This window comes from Oncorhynchus clarkii, chromosome 4 (genome assembly GCF_045791955.1).
Source record: "Oncorhynchus clarkii lewisi isolate Uvic-CL-2024 chromosome 4, UVic_Ocla_1.0, whole genome shotgun sequence".
NCBI lineage: Eukaryota > Metazoa > Chordata > Actinopteri > Salmoniformes > Salmonidae > Oncorhynchus > Oncorhynchus clarkii.
The window spans coordinates 1,150,286-1,170,888 of NC_092150.1; the positions used below are offsets into that span (position 1 = coordinate 1,150,286).

Consider the following 20,603-nt stretch of genomic DNA (forward strand, 5'->3'; position numbering starts at 1 on the left):
TTTCCCTTCCCTTAACCCCCGTCCACAACGCCCGAGCTGACTAGATCTCCCCCTTCCCTTCCCTTAACCCCCGTCCACAACGCCCGAGCTGACTAGGTCTCCCCCTTTCCCTTCCCTTAACCCCCGTCCACAACTCCCGAGCTGATTAGGTCTCCCCCCTTTCCCTTCCCTTAACCCCCGTCCACAACGCCCGAGCTGACTAGGTCTCCCCCTTTCCCTTCCCTTAACCCCCGTCCACAACGCCCGAGCTGATTAGGTCTCCCCCCTTTCCCTTTCATATATACACCAGGACATGTACATTGTGAACTATATGAATAGAATACAGTATTTCAGAACGTGATCTACCTCTTGCATAAATGATCAAACTGGGGAGAATTGACATTTGCCATCTGCCCTTGTCTGCAAGCGTAGCCAATGGCAATACACCTTATTGCTATCTTAATTGAACCAACCAATCGAAATATATAAACATTGAATACATATTTCTGCAGTGGCAAGTGGAAACATAAGCAACCATGTTACGTCTGACATCAGTATTTGTGACAGGGCCAGTTTGTATGTATATATATATATATATATTGTTGTTCAAGGGGTTTTGCTGCTTGACTCAGTTCGGTTCTGTCACGTCATCATGTGCCTCCAAGAAGGGTTATTACAGTACAAGATATCTCGCAGTACCACTTTACCACTATAACACTATATCACTATACCACTAAATCACTATACCACTATACCACTATCTATATCACTATATCACTATACCACTATATCACTATACCACTATATCACTATATTAGTATATCACTATATTAGTATATCACTATATCACTATATCAGTATACCAGTATATGGCTATACCACCATACCACTATACCACTATATCACTATACCAGTATATCACTATACCAGTATATCACTATATCAGTATACCACTATATCAGTATACCACTCGGAACCAAGATGAGGAGCTCCACCCTCTCACTCTGCAGGTTACGGCCCAAATGTCCCCTCCCACTTTGAAAAATGCTACCAAATATCTAAATTACTGCTGCTCGTTATCCTACACTTCCTGTTCCGTCCCGACAGATTTTTCAGTAACTTTCAGAATCTGTCCATGAGAGATTGTTCAGCACCGGTCAGGTCCAAGGCTGACTTGGACTGAAGCTGATTTGAAGCACCTGGGTTTGAGATGCACCTGTTGTACAATATTTCACATGTATGTATTGGTCATGTACACTACATACACTTGAGATACCTTGAGATAGCACCTGGGCGGTGATGTCACCTGTGATACCTCCTGGGCTGTGATGGCACCTGAGATACCTCCTGGGCTGTGATGGCACCTGAGATACCTCCTGGGCTGTGATGGCACCTGAGATACCTCCTGTGCTGTGATGGCACCTGTGATAACTCCTGGGCTGTGACGGCACCTGAGATACCTCCTGGGCTGTGATGGCACCTGAGATAACTCCTGTGCTGTGTTGGCACCTGAGATACCTCCTGTGCTGTGATGGCACCTGTGATAACTCCTGGGCTGTGTTGGCACCTGAGATACCTCCTGTGCTGTGATGGCACCTGTGATAACTCCTGGGCTGTGATGGCACCTGAGATAACTCCTGGGCTGTGTTGGCACCTGAGATACCTCCTGTGCTGTGATGGCACCAGAGATACCTCATGGGCTGTGATGTCACCAGAGATACATCTTTGGCTGTGATGTCACCAGAGGTACCTCCTGAGCGGTGATGTCACCTGTGATACCTCCTGAGCTGTGATGTCACCAGAGGTACCTCTTGGGCTGTGATGTCACCAGAGAGACCTCCTGGGTTGTGATGTCATCTGATGAAACAGTTTGCATCATGTAGGGATGGAATTGCCTTAAGGGACAAATGAAGTTGTATTGATTTAAATTGGTCAAATTGAATTGATTAAACTGTTACCTTCTCTAGGACGAGACGGGGAGCACCACTGGTCCAAGCACTACCCATTCTGTGGGGTTCTGTTTTATATTGTTTCACTGTGTTATATCGTATTATATACTATGTGTTATTTAGGTCCCGACGGTGAGCACCACTGGTCCAAGCACTACCCATTCTGTGGCGGAACATTCCAGTCACCCATAGACATCCAGACCCAGCTGCTGAGGTTTGACCCCACACTACGACCAATCGAGCTCCAGAACTACAACCTCTCAGCCAATGAGCAGCTGACCCTCGGGAACAATGGACACTCCAGTGAGTGAAGCGTGGAAGATGATGTCATCTTTACAGGCTTTAGATGTCTTGATGTTGTGGGTCCTGCTGCGACTGAGCAGGCTGATCCTGGTGCCAGAACCATGTCATATGTGTGCCATACCCACAACGTAGCACACATATGACATTGAACGAGCATATCTGACATTGGTAGTATAAAACACTCTCTTCTTCTTAGTGACCTGGGTCAGTTTGAGGAAAATTATGGATTATCCTCTGACTGGATCGGCCACAGTAATCTAACATAATCACATGACAACAATCCCCAGTGTTATTTTTTAATTCTTTGTAAACATGCTCTTAGATAGAATAACTCGTCTTAAAACAGCCTTCTGAAAATATAACACAATTCTTTATTTTACAGAGGCAACTTAAATTGTATGTTCGTTAAACCCCACGGCTGTTTAGTGATCACAAGGCTGGATGACGCAGATACCTGCCACTGTCAGGACCCGTATCATTATGGGATGCAGGGATGGCGATAGCAGTGTCAGCAAGTCTCAAACATACTGACCACTCACACTGACATTGCCGTTTAGCCAACAGCATAGAAACCCCTATTAGACATGCTAGCATAATCACCTCTCTGGTCCTTATTGGTTGATGATAGGTGGTGAAACAGTGGCCTAAGGCTGGTCCAGCGTTCTGCAGCCAAATGATGATGAGTGCAGAATAGAGCTGTATCTCTAATGACACCCTATCTCCTATATATCTCTAATGACACCCTATCTCCTATATATCTCTAATGACACCCTATCTCCTACAGAGTGGATCTGTATCTCTAATGGCACCCTATCTCCTATATATCTCTAATGACACCCTATCTCCTATATATCTCTAATGACACCCTATCTCCTATATAGTGGAGCTGTATCTAATGGCACCCTATCTCCTATATATCTCTAATGACACCCTATCTCCTATATAGTGGAGCTGTATCTCTAATAACACCCTAATGACACCCTATCTCCTATATAGTGGAGCTGTATCTCTAATGACACCCTATCTCCTATATAGTGGAGCTGTATCTCTAATGACACCCTATCTCCTATATATCTCTAATGACACCATATCTCCTATATAGTGGAGCTGTATCTAATGACACCCTATCTCCTATATAGTGGAGCTGTATCTCTAATAACACCCTATCTCCTATATATCTCTAATGACACCCTATCTCCTATATAGTGGAGCTGTATCTCTAATGGCACCCTATCTCCTATATATCTCTAATGACACCCTATCTCCTATATAGTGGAGCTGTATCTAATGGCACCCTATCTCCTATATATCTCTAATGACACCCTATCTCCTATATAGTGGAGCTGTATCTCTAATAACACCCTATCTCCTATATAGTGGAGCTGTATCTCTAATGACACCCTATCTCCTATATATCTCTAATGACACCCTATCTTCTATATATCTCTAATGACACCCTATCTCCTATATAGTGGAGCTATTTATTTTTATTTTATTTTATTTCACCTTTATTTAACCAGGTAGGCCAGTTGAGAACAAGTTGTCATTTACAACTGCAACCTGGCCAAGATAAAGCAAAGCAGTGTGACACAAACAGCAACACAGAGTTACACATGGAATAAACAATAAACAAGCCAATAACACAATAAACAAGTCAATGACACAGTAGAAAAAAGAAAGTCTATATACAGTGTGTGCAAAAGGCATGAGGAGGTAGGCGATAAATATCTCTAATGACACCCTACGTTCTACATAGTGCTATTCCATGCCTACATAGTGTTATTCCATGCCTACATAGTGTTGTTCCATGCCTACAGTGTCGTTCCATGCCTACATAGTGTTATTCCATGCCTACATAGTGCCATCCTATGCCTACATAGTGCTATTACATGCCTACATAGTGCTATTACATGCCTACATAGTGATATTACATTCCTACATAGTGCCATTCCATTCCTACATAGTCCTATTACATGCCTACATAGTGCTGTTTCATGCCTACATAGTGTTATTCCATGCCTACATAGTGCCGTTCCATGCCTACATAGTGTTATTCCATGCCTACATAGTGATATTACATTCCTACATAGTACCATTCCATACCTACATAGTGCTATTCCATGCCTACATAGTGCCATTCCATGCCTACATAGTGATATTACATTCCTACATAGTGCCATTCCATACCTACATAGTGCTATTCCATGCCTACATAGTGCTATTCCATGCCTACATAGTCCTATTCCATGCCTACATAGTGCCATGCCATGCCTACATAGCACTATTCCATGCCTACATAGTGCTATTCCATGCCTACATAGTGCCATTCAATACCTACATAGTGCCATTAAATGCCTACATAGTGATATTACATTCCTACATAGTGATATTCCATGCCTACATAGTGCCATTACATGCATACATAGTGCTATTCCATGCCTACATAGTGCTATTCCATCCCTGCATAGTGCCATTCCATGCCTACATAGTGCCATTACATGCATACATAGTGCTATTCCATGCCTACATAGTGTTATTCCATCCCTGCATAGTGCCATTCCATGCCTACATAGTGCTATGCCATGCCTACATAGTGCTATTCCATCCCTGCATAGTGCCATTCCATGCCTACATAGTGCTATTCCATCCCTGCATAGTGCCATTCCATGCCTACTTAGTGCCATTCCATGCCTACTTAGTGCTATTCCATGCCTACATAGTGCTATTCCATCCCTGCATAGTGCCATTCCATGCCTACATAGTAAATAGGGTGGCATTTAGGATTAGGCCGATTAGCCTTTAAACTACTCCGATGTCACTGACGGTTAGTGTAATGCGATGTCTTGTTGTCCTGACGACCAACACAGCCGGAGACATTGTTACATCATCATCATCATCATCATCATCATCCTTCACCAAGCTAATTATCAGACGAACGTTTGACAGCAGAGAACAGGTTGCTCTGCATCTTTAGTCAGGGATTCAGACATCTCCAGCTGACTCTGACTTTTAAAAAGTCACTTAAACTTGGATGAGATATGCTGCTGAAAAATGTGTTATTGTTCTCGGCATGTTTACATCTCTGCCTCTGGCGTAGCTGCCATAGGTTTATGGTGCAATGTACAGGTTGTGGTTCTCGAAAGCTCCCTGTAAAGGATAAGGTTGGGATTGAATGGTCTAAAGGCGTGAATGTATAGCTGTCTCTAGAGAGTTAATCTCTCTCTCTCTCCAGTTCAGCTGTCTCTAGCGAGTCTAAAGAGAGTTCATTTCTCTCTCTCTCCAGTTCAGCTGTCTCTAGAGAGTCTAAAGAGAGTTCATTTCTCTCTCTATCTCCAGTTCAGCTGTCTCTAGAGTACATCTCTAAAGAGAGTTAATCTCTCTCTCTCTCTCCAGTTCAGCTGTCTCTAGAGTACATCTCTAAAGAGAGTTCATTTCTCTCTCTCTCTCCAGTTCAGCTGTCTCTAGAGAGTCTAAAGAGAGTTCATTTCTCTCTCTATCTCCAGTTCAGCTGTCTCTAGAGTACATCTCTAAAGAGAGTTAATCTCTCTCTCTCTCCAGTTCAGCTGTCTCTAGCGAGTCTAAAGAGAGTTCATTTCTCTCTCTCTCCAGTTCAGCTGTCTCTAGAGAGTCTAAAGAGAGTTCATTTCTCTCTCTATCTCCAGTTCAGCTGTCTCTAGAGTACATCTCTAAAGAGAGTTAATCTCTCTCTCTCTCTCCAGTTCAGCTGTCTCTAGAGTACATCTCTAAAGAGAGTTAATTTCTCTCTCTCTCTCCAGTTCAGCTGTCTCTAGAGAGTCTAAAGAGAGTTCATTTCTCTCTCTATCTCCAGTTCAGCTGTCTCTAGAGTACATCTCTAAAGAGAGTTAATCTCTCTCTCTCTCCAGTTCAGCTGTCTCTAGAGTACATCTCTAAAGAGAGTTAATTTCTCTCTCTTTCTCTCCAGTTCAGCTGTCTCTAGAGTACATCTCTAAAGAGAGTTAAGTTCTCTCTCTCTCTCTCCAGTTCAGCTGTCTCTAGAGAGTCTAAAGAGAGTTAATTTCTCTCTCTATCTCCAGTTCAGCTGTCTCTAGAGTACATCTCTAAAGAGAGTTAATCTCTCTCTCTCTCTCCAGTTCAGCTGTCTCTAGAGTACATCTCTAAAGATAGTTAATTTCTCTCTCTCTCTCCAGTTCAGCTGTCTCTAGAGTACATCTCTAAAGATAGTTAATTTCTCTCTCTCTCCAGTTCAGCTGTCTCTAGAGTACATCTCTAAAGAGAGTTAATCTCTTTCTCTCTCCAGTTCAGCTGTCTCTAGAGAGTCTAAAGAGTTCATTTCTCTCTCTCTCTCCAGTTCAGCTGTCTCTAGAGAGTCTAAAGAGTTAATTTCTCTCTCTCCAGTTCAGCTGTCTCTAGAGTACATCTCTAAAGAGAGTTAATTTCTCTCTCTCTCTCCAGTTCAGCTGTCCCTACCCAGGAGGATGTATCTGTCCAGCCTGCCTCACCGTTACACTGCTGCTCAACTCCACTTCCACTGGGGCTCAGAACACCTGCCTGTCGGATCAGAACACACCGTCAACGGCAGGCAGTTTGCTGCCGAGGTAACCTAACACACTAACACACTGTTACACACTAACACACCCTAACACACTGTTACACACTGACACACTGTTACACACTGACACACACTGCTACACACTAACACACTAACACACTAACTCACTGTTACACACTAACACACTAACTCACTGTTACACAGAGACCTACAGCTGGGACAGACCTACAACTGGGGTAGAGACCTACAGCTGGGGTAGATACCTACAAATGGGGTAGAGACCTACAACTGGGGTAGAGACCTACAGCTGGGGTAGAGACCTACAGCTGGGGTAGAGACCTACAGCTGGGGTAGAGACCTACATTTGGGGTAGAGACCTACAGCTGGGGTAGAGACCTACAGCTGGGACAGACCTACAGCTGGGGTAGAGACCTACAGCTGGGGTAGATGTCCAGTTGGTTTAGTGACCTATAAGACTGACTGAGATCTTATTTAAGATACACGTTGAAGAGGTTTCAGATGCTTTCAGAAGATGGGAAGGGACTCTGCTTTCCTAGCTTCAGGGGGAAGATGGTTCCACCATTGGGGTGGCAGGATAAATGAGAGCTTGGACTGGGCTGAGAGGGAGCCACCTCTGGTTGGGGGGGAGGGCTCTGGTTGGGGTGTAGGGTTTGAGCATAGCCTGCAGGTAGGGAAGGGCCGCGCCTCTTGCTGCTCCGTAGGCATGTACCATGGTCTGGAAGTGGATGTGGGCTTCGACTGGAAGCCAGTGGAGTTTGCAGAGGAGCGGGGTGACACGGGGGACCTTTGGAAAGTTGACCAGCAAGTGGCCTTCAGCGTTCTGGATAAGTTATAGAAGTTTGATGGCTCAGACTAATTATGTGAAAGCCAGTGACTTCAGCTGGTGACATTTAATTGGTACAGAGACTGGAGCCATTAACACCACCACTCACAACACACACACACCCACTCACAACACACACACCCTCACACACACACAACACACACACCCTGGTCAGACCTTTGAAGTCTTCCCATAATATACTTAACACAGGGTCACACACACACACACACACCCTCACAGCACACACACCCACACACACACACCCCCCCCCACACACACACACACACACACACACACACACACACACACACACACACCCTGGTCAGCCCTTTGAAGTCTTCCCATAATATACTTAACACAGGGCAACACACACACTGGCCTTCTGTCCAGACTACAGTTGAGGGAGTTTCAGAGAGCTGACCGCCTGTCTGTCTGTAAATCTCTGTCCTATTTCTCTCAACATCAAGTGGCCCAAGTGGTAGTCAGCTGTGCATTTTGAGGAACACACCCTTTCCCCATTCAACAGTTAGAAAACCAGCTTATTGTGCATCTTCCATTTTATAGTATAATTGAACACTCAGTTAGAGTCTGGTCTGTGTGGTTTGGATGACATCATCACTATCTATATCTCGATTCCGGTGAAGGAATCTGTGCTCCGTTCTGGTTTTAGACTCTCAGAACATTACAATTTAAATAAACAGTAAACAGGGAGAAACAATATGCATGAGAAGATGTATCGTCTAGCTCTGTGGTTCAAGACAGAACCATCAGAAGATGTATCGTCTAGCTCTGTGGTTCAAGACAGAGAACCATTAGAAGATGTATCGTCTAGCTCTGTGGTTCAAGACAGAGAACCATTAGAAGATGTATCGTCTAGCTCTGTGGTTCAAGACAGAGAACCATTAGAAGATGTATCGTCTAGCTCTGTGGTTCAAGACAGAGAACCTTCATCCATTCTTTCCAGTCTGTAGATGAGAACCACGAATGACAGAATGTCTGTAGATGAGAACCATGAATGACAGAATGTCTGTAGATGAGAACCATGAATGACAGAATGTCTGTAGATGAGAACCATGAATGACAGAATGTCTGTAGATGAGAACCATGAATGACAGAATGTCTGTAGATGAGAACCATGAATGACAGCATGTCTGTAGATGAGAACCATGAATGACAGAATGTCTGTAGATGAGAACCATGAATGACAGAATGTCTGTAGATGAGAACCATGAATGACAGCATGTCTGTAGATGAGAACCATGAATGACAGAATGTCTGTAGATGAGAACCATGAATGACAGAATGTCTGTAGATGAGAACCATGAATGACAGCATGTCTGTAGATGAGAACCATGAATGACAGCATGTCTGTAGATGAGAACCATGAATGACAGAATGTAGAACTCTTTTATGATTCAGTTAATCTTTGGTGGAAAATGAGAGACTGCAATGGGCGGGTTCACTGTGAAGTATTTTTAAAATGTTTGCTTTTCATTGTCATGTCTAAATGCAATGTAATTAGAAATAAGGGAATGGAGGTAGGACCTCCAAATGTGAATCAGATGAGTAACTACAGAACTGGTGGTTTCTCATGACATCTCGTTAACTACTGTTCGTGAATTAGCATATTGTGTCACGTAGTTAGGAAAGCTACAAAAATCTAGAGGTATTCTCAAACTTTTGGAACCAAAAGGCTCCTGAACAGCTTCTACCCCCAAGCCAAATGCTGAACAGTTCGTCAAATGGCTACCCAGACTATTTCTACTGACTGGACTCTACCCACACACCGACTGAGCTCTACCCCCACACGCCGACTGGGCTCTACCCACACACGCCGACTGGGCTCTACCCCCACACGCCGACTGGGCTCTACCCGCACACGCCGACTGGGCTCTACCCGCACACGCCGACTGGGCTCTACCCCCACACGCCGACTGGGCTCTACCCCCACACGCCGACTGGGCTCTACCCCCACACGCCGACTGGGCTCTACCCCCACACGCCGACTGGGCTCTACCCCCACACGCCGACTGGGCTCTACCCCCACACGCCGACTGGGCTCTACCCCCACTCGCCGACTGGGCTCTACCCCCACACGCCGACTGGGCTCTACCCCCACAAGCCGACTGGGCTCTACCCCCACACGCCGACTCTTTCTATTCTGGTTAGAGACAGTTTGCTCTGCTCTGTGAAGAGAGTAGTACGAGATCTTCCGTTTATTGGTAGTTTCTTTCATGGAATAGCCTTCATTTTTCAGAACAAGAATAGACTGACGTGTTTCAGAAAAAAAATCTTTGTTTCTGGCCATATTGAGCCTGTAATCGAACCTACAAATGCTGATGCTCCAACCTGAACCTTAACCTCACTGTCCCTAACCTGAACCAAACTGTCCCTAACCTTAACCTGAATCTCACAGTTCCTCTCCAAGACTATGATGATGGTCTGCAGGGAAGCGGTACTAGTTGAGAAGGAGAAGATGGATGGATAGTCCTCTCCAAGACTATGTTGATGGTCTGCAGGGAAGTGGTACTAGTTGAGAAGGAGAAGATGGATAGTTCTCTCCAAGACTATTTATAGTGAGGAAGGAGAAGATTCACTACATGACCAACAGTATGTGGACACCTGCTCGTTAAACATCTCATTCTAAAATCATGGGGCATTAATATGGAGTTGGTCCCTCCTTTGCTGCTATAACATCCCCTACTCTTCTGGGAAGGCTTTCCACTGCTCCAGAGACCAATGGCGGCAAAATGTACACCACTCCAGCCGACACTTGGCATTGCACATAGTGATCTTAGGCTTGTGTGCGGCTGCTCGGGCCATGGAAACCCATTTCATGAAGCTCCCTACGAACAGTTCTTGTGCTGACGTTGCATCCAGAAGCAGGTCCCCAAGAACACAATGTTTGGAACCACCAAGACTCTTCCTAGAGCTGGCCGCCCGGCCAAACTGAGCAATCAGGGGACAAAGGCCTTGGCCAGGGAGGTGACCAAGAACCCGATGGTCACTCTGACAGAGCTCCAGAGTTTCTCTGTGGAAGTGGGAGAGCCTTCCAGAAGGACAACCATCTCTGCAGCACTCCACCAAATCAGGCCTTTATGGTAGAGTGGCCAGACGGAAGCCATTCCTCAGTAAAAGGCACATGACAGCCCACTTGGAGTTTGCCAAAAAGCTCCTAAAGATTCTCAGACCATGAGAAAGTTTGAACTCTTTGGCCTGAATGCCAAGTGTCACATCTGGAGGAAACCTGGCACCATCCCTACGGTGAAGCATGGTGGTGGCAGCATCACACCATGGGGGATGTTTCTCAGCGGCAGGGACAGGGAGACTAGTCAAGATCGAGAGAAAGATGAACAGAGCAAAGTACAGAGAGATCCTTGATGAAAACCTGCTACAGAGCGCTCAAGACCTCAGACTGGGGCGAAGGTTCAACTTCCAACAGCACAACAACCCTAAGCACACAGCCAAGACAATGCAGGAGTGGCTTCAGGACTCTGAATGTCCTTGAGTGGCCCAGCCTGAGCCCAGACTTGAACCAGATCGAACATCTCTGGAGAGACCCAAAAATAGCTGTGCAGCGACACACAGAGTTGGAGAGGATCTGCCGAGAAGAATGGGAGAAACTCCCCAAATACAGGAGTGCCAAGCTTGTAGCGTCATACCCAAGAAGGCTGTAATCACTGCCAAATGTGCTTCAACAAAGTACTGAGTAAAGGGTCTGAAAACATATGTAAATATGATATGTAATTTTTGTAAAAAAAATGTATATACATTTAAAAAAAACTATTTTTGCTTTTTTAATTGTGGGGTATTGTTTGTAGATTTATAAGGGAAACTAACAATTTAATACATTTTAGAATAAGGCTGCAACGTATCAAAATGTGGAAAAAGTCAAGGGGTCTGAATGCTTTCTGAATGCATTGTATATAGTGCAGATGTATGGGCCATCACCTGCATGCCAGGCTAGGTTCATCGATTTATACCTACTGACATGACCCTGATAAACTAGACTAGATAGAGTTAGTGTTATATATTATTACATTACCCTGATAAACTAGACTAGATAGAGTCAGGGTTATATATTATTACATTACCCTGATGAACTAGACTAGATAGAGTTAGGGTATATATAATTACACTACCCTGTGACTGATGGTAACATAAGTGTTTGTAGCTACAGGGTATCCTGACTTATCTCTCCCAATGTCTCTCCTCAGATGCATATGGTGCTCTTCAACTCAGACAAGTACCCCAACATCTCTGTGGCAGCAGACAAGTCAGACGGCCTGGCTGTACTGGGAGTTCTGATAGAGGTGAGTAGGGTAGAGGTAGAGGTAGGGGCATCGAGGAGAGGGGAGGTAAGTGGAGGAGAGGAGGGACGAAAGGAGAAGAGAAGATGAGGAGGAGAGAGGAGAGTAGCAGGATGAGAGGAGGGGAGGGGAGATGAGGAGAAGAGCGAAGAGGAGAGGAGAGGAGAGAAGAAGAGAGGAGAAGAGAAGAGTGGAGATTGTGAGGAGAGGAGAGGAGAGGAGAGGAGAGGAGAGACTCACTACAGACTCTCAGACAGTCCCAAAATTGCTCCTTACCCTTTCCCCTTGGTCATAATTATTGGATTCTTACACCTTACAAGTCTGCAAACATCAAGGGGATAGTGCCAGTTGGAGGGACAGGGAGTGATTTGGGACTGTCTATTAGTGAGCATCACTAACTAACTGTGCCTCTGCTGCAGGTCGGGGAATTCAACCCAGCGTTCGCTCAGTTCCTCAAGTACATCAATGGTATTAAATACAGAGGTGCGTTTTAGACTACATTAGTTCCATTATATTCTATTCCATTCTGTTCTATTCCATTCAATTCTATTATATTCCATCATTTTCCACTACATTAAATTATATTCCATCCTATTCCATTCCATTCAATTATATTATATTCCATCCTTATCCATTACATTCCATTCCATCCTATTCCATTCCATCCTATTCGATTCCATTCCATCCTATTCCATTCCATTCCATCCTATTCCATTCCATCCTATTCCATTCCATTCCATTCTATTCCATTCCATTCCATCCTATTCCATTCCATCCTATTCCATTCCATCCTATTCCATTCCATCCTATTCCATTCCATTCCACCCTATTCCATTCCATTCCATTCCATCCTATTCCATTCCATTCTATTCCATTATATTCCATCCTTATCCATTCCATTCCATTCTATTCCATTCCATTCTATTCCATTCCATTCCATCCTATTCCATTCCATCCTATTCCATTCCATTCCATCCTATTCCATTCCATTATATTCCATCCTTATCCATTCCATTCCATTCTATTCCATTCCATTCCATCCTATTCCCTTCCATCCTATTCCATTCCATTATATTCCATCCTTATCCATTCCATTCCATTCTATTCCATTCCATTCTATTCCATTCCATTCCATCCTATTCCATTCCATTCCATCCTATTCCATTCCATCCTATTCCATTATATTCCATCCTATTCCATTCCATTCCATTCTATTCCATTCCATTCCATCCTATTCCATTCCATCCTATTCCATTCCATTCCATCCTATTCCATTCCATCCTATTCCATTCCATTCCATTCCATCCGATTCCAATCCATTCCATCCTATTCCATTCCATTATATTACATCCTATTCCATTCCATCGTATTCCATTCCATCATATTCAATTCTATTCCATCCTATTCAATTCTATTCCATCCTATTCCATTCCATCCCATTCCTTTATATTCCATTCCATTCCATCCTATTCAATTCTATTCCATCCTATTCCATTCCATTATATTCCATTCCATCCTATTCCATTCAAATATATTCCATTCCATTCGTCCTATTCCATTCCATCCTATTCCATCCTATTCCATTCCATTATATTCCATTCCATCCTATTCCATTCCATCCTATTACCATTCCATCCTATCCAATTCTATTCCATCCTATTCCATTCCATTCCATCCTATTCCTTTCAATTATATTCCATTCCATTTGTCCTATTCCATTCCATCCTATTCCATTCCATCCTATTCCATTCAATTATATTCCATTCCATTCTATCCAATTCTATTCCATCCCATTCCATTCCATTCTATCCAATTCTATTCCATCCTATTCCATTCCAATCTATCCAATTCTATTCCATCCTATTCCATTCCATTCTATCCAATTCTATTCCATCCTATTCCATTCCATTCTCTCCAATTCTATTCCATCCTATTACATTCCATTCTATCCAATTCTATTCCATCCTATTCCATCCTATTCCATTCCATTCTATCCAATTATATTCCATCCTATTACATTCCATTCTATCCAATTCTATTCCATCCTATTCCATTCCATCCTATTCCATTCTATTATGTTCCATTTAATTCCTTTCTATTGGAACATGTACAGTGGGGCAAAAAAGTATTTAGTCAGCCACCAATTGTGCAAGTTCTCCCACTTAAAAAGATGAGAGGCCTGTAATTTTAATCATAGGTACACTTCAACTATGACAGACAAAATGAGAAAAAAAATCCAGAAAATCACATTGTAGGATTTTTAATGAATTTATTTGCATATTATGGTGGAAAATAAGTATTTGGTCAATAACAAAAGTTTATCTCAGTACTTTGTTATATACCCTTTGTTGGCAATGACAGAGGTCAAACGTTTTTTCACAAGGTTTTCACACTGTTGCTGGTATTTTGGTCCATTCCTCCATGCAGATCTCCTCTAGAGCAGTGATGTTTTGGGGCTGGCCCCATTCATTCTTTCCTTTACACGGATCAGTCGTCCTGGTCCCTTTGCAGAAAAACAGCCCCAAAGCATGATGTTTCCACCCCCATGCTTCACAGTAGGTATGGTGTTCTTTGGATGCAACTCAGCATTCTTTGTCCTCCAAACACGACGAGTTGAGTTTTTACCAAAAAGTTATATTTTGGTTTCATCTGATGTAACGGATGTGAAACTGCTAGCTTAGTTATTGGTGGTGCGCGCTAAATAGCGTTTCAATCAGTGACGTCACTTTCTCTGAGACCTTGAAGTAGTGGTTCCCCTTGCTCTGCAAGGGCCGTGGCTTTTGTGGAGCGATGGGTAACGATGCTTCGAGGGTGACTGTTGTTGATGTGTGCAGAGGAGCCCGGGTATGGGTGAGGGGACGGTCTAAAGTTATACTGTTACATTGATGCTGTTGACCCGGATCACTGGTTGCTGAGGAAAAGGAGGAGGTCAAAAGGGGGGTGAGTGTAACGGATGTGAAACGGCTAGTTTAGTTAGCGGTGCGTGCTAAATAGCGTTTCAATCGGTGACGTCACTTGCTCTGAGACCTTGAAGTAGTAGTTCCCCTTGCTCTGCAAGGGCCGCGGCTTTTGTGGAGCGATGGGTAACGATGCTTCGTGGGTGACTGTTGTTGATGTGTGCAGAGGGTCCCTGGTTCGCGCCCGGGTATGGGCGAAAGTTATACTGTTACACTGACATTCTCCCAATCTTCTTCTGGATCATCCAAATGCTCTCTAGCAAACTTTAGATGGGCCTGGACATGTACTGGCTTAAGCAGGGGAACACGTCTGGCACTGCAGGATTTGAGTCCCTGGCTGCGTACTGTGTTACTGATGGTAGGCTTTGTTACTTTGGTCCCAACTCTCTGCAGGTCATTCACTAGGCCCCCCCGTGTGGTTCTGAGATTTTTGCTCACCGTTCATTTTGGGATCATTTTGACCCCACGGGGTGAGATCTTGCGTGGAGCCCCAGATCGAGGGAGATTATCTGTGGTCTTGTATGTCTTCCATTTCCTAATAATTGCTCCCACAGTTGATTTCTTCAAACCAAGCTGCTTACCTATTGCAGATTCAGTCTTCCCAGCCTGGTGCAGGTCTACAATTTTGTTTCTGGTGTCCTTTGACAGCTCTTTGGTCTTGGCCATAGTGGAGTTTGGAGTGTGACTGTTTGAGGTTGTGGACAGGTGTATTTTATACTGATAACAAGTTCAAACAGGTGCCATTAATACAGGTAACGAGTGGAGGACAGAGGATCCTCTTAAAGAAGAAGTTACAGGTCTGTGAGAGCCAGAAATCTTGCTTGTTTGTAGGTGACCAAATACTTATTTTCCACCATAATTTGCAAATAAATTCATTAAAAATCCTACAATGTGATTTTCTGGATTTTTTTTTCTCATTTTGTCTGTCATAGTTGAAGTGTACCTATGATGAAAATTACAGGCCTCTCTCATCTTTTTACGTGGGAGAACTTGCACAATTGGTGGCTGACTAAATACTTTTTTGCCCCACTGTAGATCAGAGGGTGCAGGTCCCAGCCTTCAACATCCGCAGTCTGCTGCCTGTACTCTTGGATGAATACTACCGTTATGATGGCTCGTTGACCACTCCCCCCTGCTATCCCAGCGTGCTTTGGACTGTGTTCAAAAACCCTGTCACCATCTCACTCAAACAGGTTAGTCCAGCTCACTCAAACAGGTTAGTCCATCTCACTCAAACAGGTTAGTCCATCTCACTCAAACAGGTTAGTCCATCTCACTCAAACAGGTTAGTCCATCTCACTCAAACAGGTTAGTCCATCTCACTCAGATCGGTTTAGTTTCACACTGGAGCCGGCCTATCTAGTCTCCTCCACTGAGGGTTTTAACATCGGGGTCAGAGTTACATCAAAAGCATCTTAATGCCCTTACTGAAGATTTCTGCTAGTAAGGGCCTTGGTTTGATGTCAGTCACGCTTGTTCATTTTATCGACTATCCCTGCAACATAAAACAATTACATATATGGATTTATAACTGTATCTGAAACCACAATAAACCAAATGTCTCTTAGTTACCCTTAGTTTCTGTCTCTGTCTGAAACGTCGCTGTGTGGCTGAGATGTTTTGTTGTCCCCTTAGTTTCTGGCCCTAGCAACGGCCATCTACTCCTCCCACCAACAGGAGTCGGCCCCAGTGGCCATGAACAGCAACTACAGGAAACCACAGTACACGGACAACAGAGTTGTGCTCTGCTCTTTCCAGGGGGGTGAGTATGGTGCTACACTCCTACCACATTATTACCCCAGTACTACTACAGTACTACCCCACAGTACTACCACAGTACTACTACAGTACTACCACAGCACTACCACAGCACTACCACAGCACTATCACAGTACTATCACAGTACTACTACAGTACTAGAACGGTACTACCACAGTGCTGGTACAGTACTACAACAGCACTACCACAGTACTACCACAGTACTACCACAGTACTACCACAGCACTACCACAGTACTAATACAGTACTTGAACAGTACTACTACAGTACTAGAACGGTACTACCACAGTGCTGGTACAGTACTACAACAGCACTACCACAGTACTACCACAGTACTACCACAGTACTACTACAGTACTAGAACAGTCCTACCACAGCACTACCATGGTACTAGTACAGTACTATCACAGTACTACTACAGTACTACCACAGTACTAGTACAGTACTACCACAGTACTACCACAGTACTAATACAGTACTACTACAGTACTAGAACGGTACTACCACAGTACTGCTACAGTACTAGAATATTACTACTACAGTACCTCCACAGCACTACCACAGTACTACTACAGTACTACCACAGTGATACTATTGTACTACCACATTACTACTACAATACCACCACAGTACTATTAATACTCTATGGGCTGGTTTCCAGGACACAGATTAAGCCTAGTCCTGGACTAATAAGCATTCTCGATGGACTTAAGAATCTCTATTGAAAAGTATTTTTGGTCCAGGGCTAGGCTTAATCTGTGTCCGGGAAACTGGCCCAATGGGTTAGATCTATTATTGGAGCATGATGATTAAAGTCAGCCTGAATGATGAATGGCGAAGCTTCTTCTTTTTCTGCAGCACTTTAAAAAGCAGCTTTAAAGGGGTTGGCTGGGGTCGACTGGGGTGGGCCCTGTGGCTGGGGGGCTTGAGATTGGGGTGGGCCCTGTGGCTGGGGGGCTTGAGATTGGGGTGGGGCCTGGGGCTGGGGGTTGATTTCTGTGGGGTCGAGGGCTGTCAAGGTCATCTGGTATCAACTACCTATTGTTTTTGCTTTAATGGATGAACTGGGGTTGGTGTTAGATTAGGGAGGGATGAACTGGGGTTGGTGTTAGATTAGGGAGGGATGAACTGGGGTTGGTGTTAGATTAGGGAGGGATGAACTGGGGTTGGTGTTAGATTAAGGAGGGATGAACTGGGGTTGGTGTTAGATTAGGGAGGGATGAACTGGGGTTGGTGTTAGATTAGGGAGGGATGAACTGGGTTTGGTGTTAGATTAGGGAGGGATGAACTGGGGTTGGTGTTAGATTAGGGAGGGATGAACTGGGGTTGGTGCTGGGTGGTATGAACTGGGGTTGGTGTTAGATTAGGATGGGATGAACAGGGGTTGGTGAGGGAGGGATGAACTGGGGTTGGTGTTAAATTAGGGAGGGATGAACTGGGTTTGGTGTTAGATTAGGGAGGGATGAACTGGGGTTGGTGTTAGATTAGGGAGGGATGAACTGGGTTTGGTGTTAGATTAGGGAGGGATGAACTAGGTTTGGTGTTAGATTAGGGAGGGATGAACTGGGTTTGGTGTTAGATTAGGGAGGGATGAACTGGGTTGGTGTTAGATTAGGGAGGGATGAACTGGGGTTGGTGTTAGATTAGGGAGGGATGAACTGGGGTTGGTGCTGGGTGGTATGAACTGGGGTTGGTGTTAGATTAGGATGGGATGAACTGGGGTTGGTGTTAGATTAGGGAGGGATGAACTGGGGTTGGTGTTAGATTAGGGAGGGATGAACTGGGGTTGGTGTTAGATTAGGGAGGGATGAACTGGGGTTGGTGTTAGATTAGGGAGGGATGAACTGGGGTTGGTGTTAGATTAGGGAGGGATGAACTGGGGTTGGTGCTGGGTGGTATGAACTGGGGTTGGTGTTAGATTAGGATGGGATGAACAGGGGTTGGTGAGGGAGGGATGACCTGGGGTTGGTGTTAGATTAGGGAGGGATGACCTGGGGTTGGTGTTAGATTAGGGAGGGATGAACTGGGGTCGGTGTTAGATTAGGGTGGTTATGAACTGGGGTCGGTGTTAGATTAGGGTGGGATGAACTAGGGTTGGTGTTAGATTAGGGTGGGATGAACTAGGGTTGGTGTGGGTGGATGAGATCTGTGGGGTAGAGACCAGGGCTGTCAACCTGTCTGTAGCTCGTCTGCTATCACCTGGTTATGGTTTCTGGGTGTCTGCTTGGTGCTTCTCTGTCCTCTTGGATGCTTTTCCCGGCTTTCACTTTTCAAGTTGATCCTTTATTATTCTCCACTTTCTTCCTGACTTTCTCTCTGACGTCATCAACGAGCTTTTAAAAGACGGGGCTTCATGTCTGTAGAAAGTAAACGCTACCGCTTCAGAACGGGATGAAATGAGATGCTCTCCCTTAGCTCATAAATGTGACTTGCCAGCCCTCTCTTCAGTGGCGGTTCACCACACACTATAGATCCACATACCATAATACAGTCTGTATGACATACCATGCTCTGCTCTGTGGTCTTGACAGTATGACAGGAATCTGCATGTTGTTCTCATCTCCTCAAATTCACTTTCTATTTCCAACGGCTGTACGCTTCTTTATAATAGCAGGACTCTCTTGAGTATGGCTCCTCTTTGGCATGGCAGTGCTGCATGTCCTCTTCCTCTAGCTTGCCTGGGTGGGTGGGGGTGGGGGGCCCGTCTGCCTTCAGAAGGGGAATCTGAATCTTACTTTCGATGTCTCCCAATTGGCCATGCCGATGCATGCACCAGGCCAACGCCACACCGTATAGGACATGTCCCTCTGGGACTTAAACTCTATTGTACTTGGCTCTGCATCTGATTCAGGCAGAGGACTACAGGGTGCTACTCAGACGGTCACCTCTCCGTTCCTGAGGAGGCAGGTCATCAACCAGCTGTTAGATGGAGACCTGGCAGACCTGGCAGACCAGGATGGGCTCAACCAGCTGTTAGATGGAGATCTGGCAGACCAGGATGGGCTCAACCAGCTGTTAGATGGAGATCTGGCAGACCTGGTAGACCAGGATGGGCTTAACAAGCTGTTGCCCAAGAAGCCCAGAGCACCGGGCAAGAAGTGGAATGACCTCAAAAACTACCAGAAAGTCTGGACTCAGAGCCAAATTGGGTCCAAGCACTACCAGAACACCGGGTCTCAGACCCAGAACAGCCTCCAGCAGCAGCGCTCGAAGCCCAATAAGGTGCCATCCGGGGGGGCAGGAGCTGCCAGATTAGTCCCATCTTCCTGGAAGAACCAACAGAACAGGCAACCTGTGTGGAAGTCAGGTCTGAGCGAGGACATGCTGTGTTACGTCTCCTTGGAGCAGGACGTGTCTCGCCAGCTGAGCAGAGGGAGATCCCCTACCCATACAGACACCCAGCTGGTCCAGGCTCTCAGAGAAACTCTGTTCCCAGAGCTCAACCTGCGCAGCTACCTGGGCTGTAAGTCTGACCTGGCTCTGTTCACCATCAGACAGCTCCTCCGGGGGAGATCAGCCACAGATGAGGCCTTGGAGCTGGACCAGGCCATTGTCAAGGCCTTGGGGGGGACAGGGCAGAGGGGCTCCACAGCACAGCAGCAGACCAACACTCTCTCCAAGCACCAAACAGGCTTCGCTCCTGCCCCTGCTGCCGTGCCTAAGAAACCCAATCAGCCAATCCCATGGCTCCAGCCTATGGAGTGGGAGGACTAGAGTCCAGCCAGATGTGTAACCTTTAGACCCTGAATTTATAACGAGTGTAACCACCATCAGCCTCGCCCTCAGCTCAATCTACAGTCGCGAGTGAAAAAATGACACAACCTTTGTGCTGTCTTCAATTTTTTTTCCTTAAAATTGTATCTAAAACGGGATTCAAGGGATTTTTTTCACCTATCGATCTACACAACCTTCTCCACATTTTTGAAAGTGAAATAAAAATTATAGAAAATG

At 45.1% G+C, this 20,603-nt stretch overlaps 1 protein-coding gene across 1 annotated transcript; it reads left to right on the forward strand.

Moving 5' to 3' along the window:
• Positions 1-2,038: 2,038 nt before the first annotated feature.
• LOC139407459 (carbonic anhydrase XII) lies at positions 2,039-20,366 on the forward strand. The gene is made up of 7 exons (XM_071151253.1): positions 2,039-2,231; positions 6,666-6,808; positions 11,824-11,919; positions 12,336-12,399; positions 15,909-16,066; positions 16,509-16,635; positions 19,504-20,366. Exons 1-7 carry the CDS (start codon positions 2,039-2,041, stop codon positions 20,364-20,366), a joined length of 1,644 nt encoding a protein of 547 aa, XP_071007354.1.
• The last annotated feature ends 237 nt before the right edge of the window (positions 20,367-20,603 follow it).

Coding starts and splice junctions, on each gene's coding strand:
- LOC139407459 (XM_071151253.1), top strand. CDS start 2,039: ATGTGTTATTTAGGTCCCGACGGTGAGCACCACTGGTCCAAGCACTAC. Junction 2,232..6,665: donor CGGGAACAATGGACACTCCA/GTGAGTGAAGCG, acceptor CTCTCTCTCCAG/TTCAGCTGTCCCTACCCAGG. Junction 12,400..15,908: donor CAATGGTATTAAATACAGAG/GTGCGTTTTAGA, acceptor GCCCCACTGTAG/ATCAGAGGGTGCAGGTCCCA.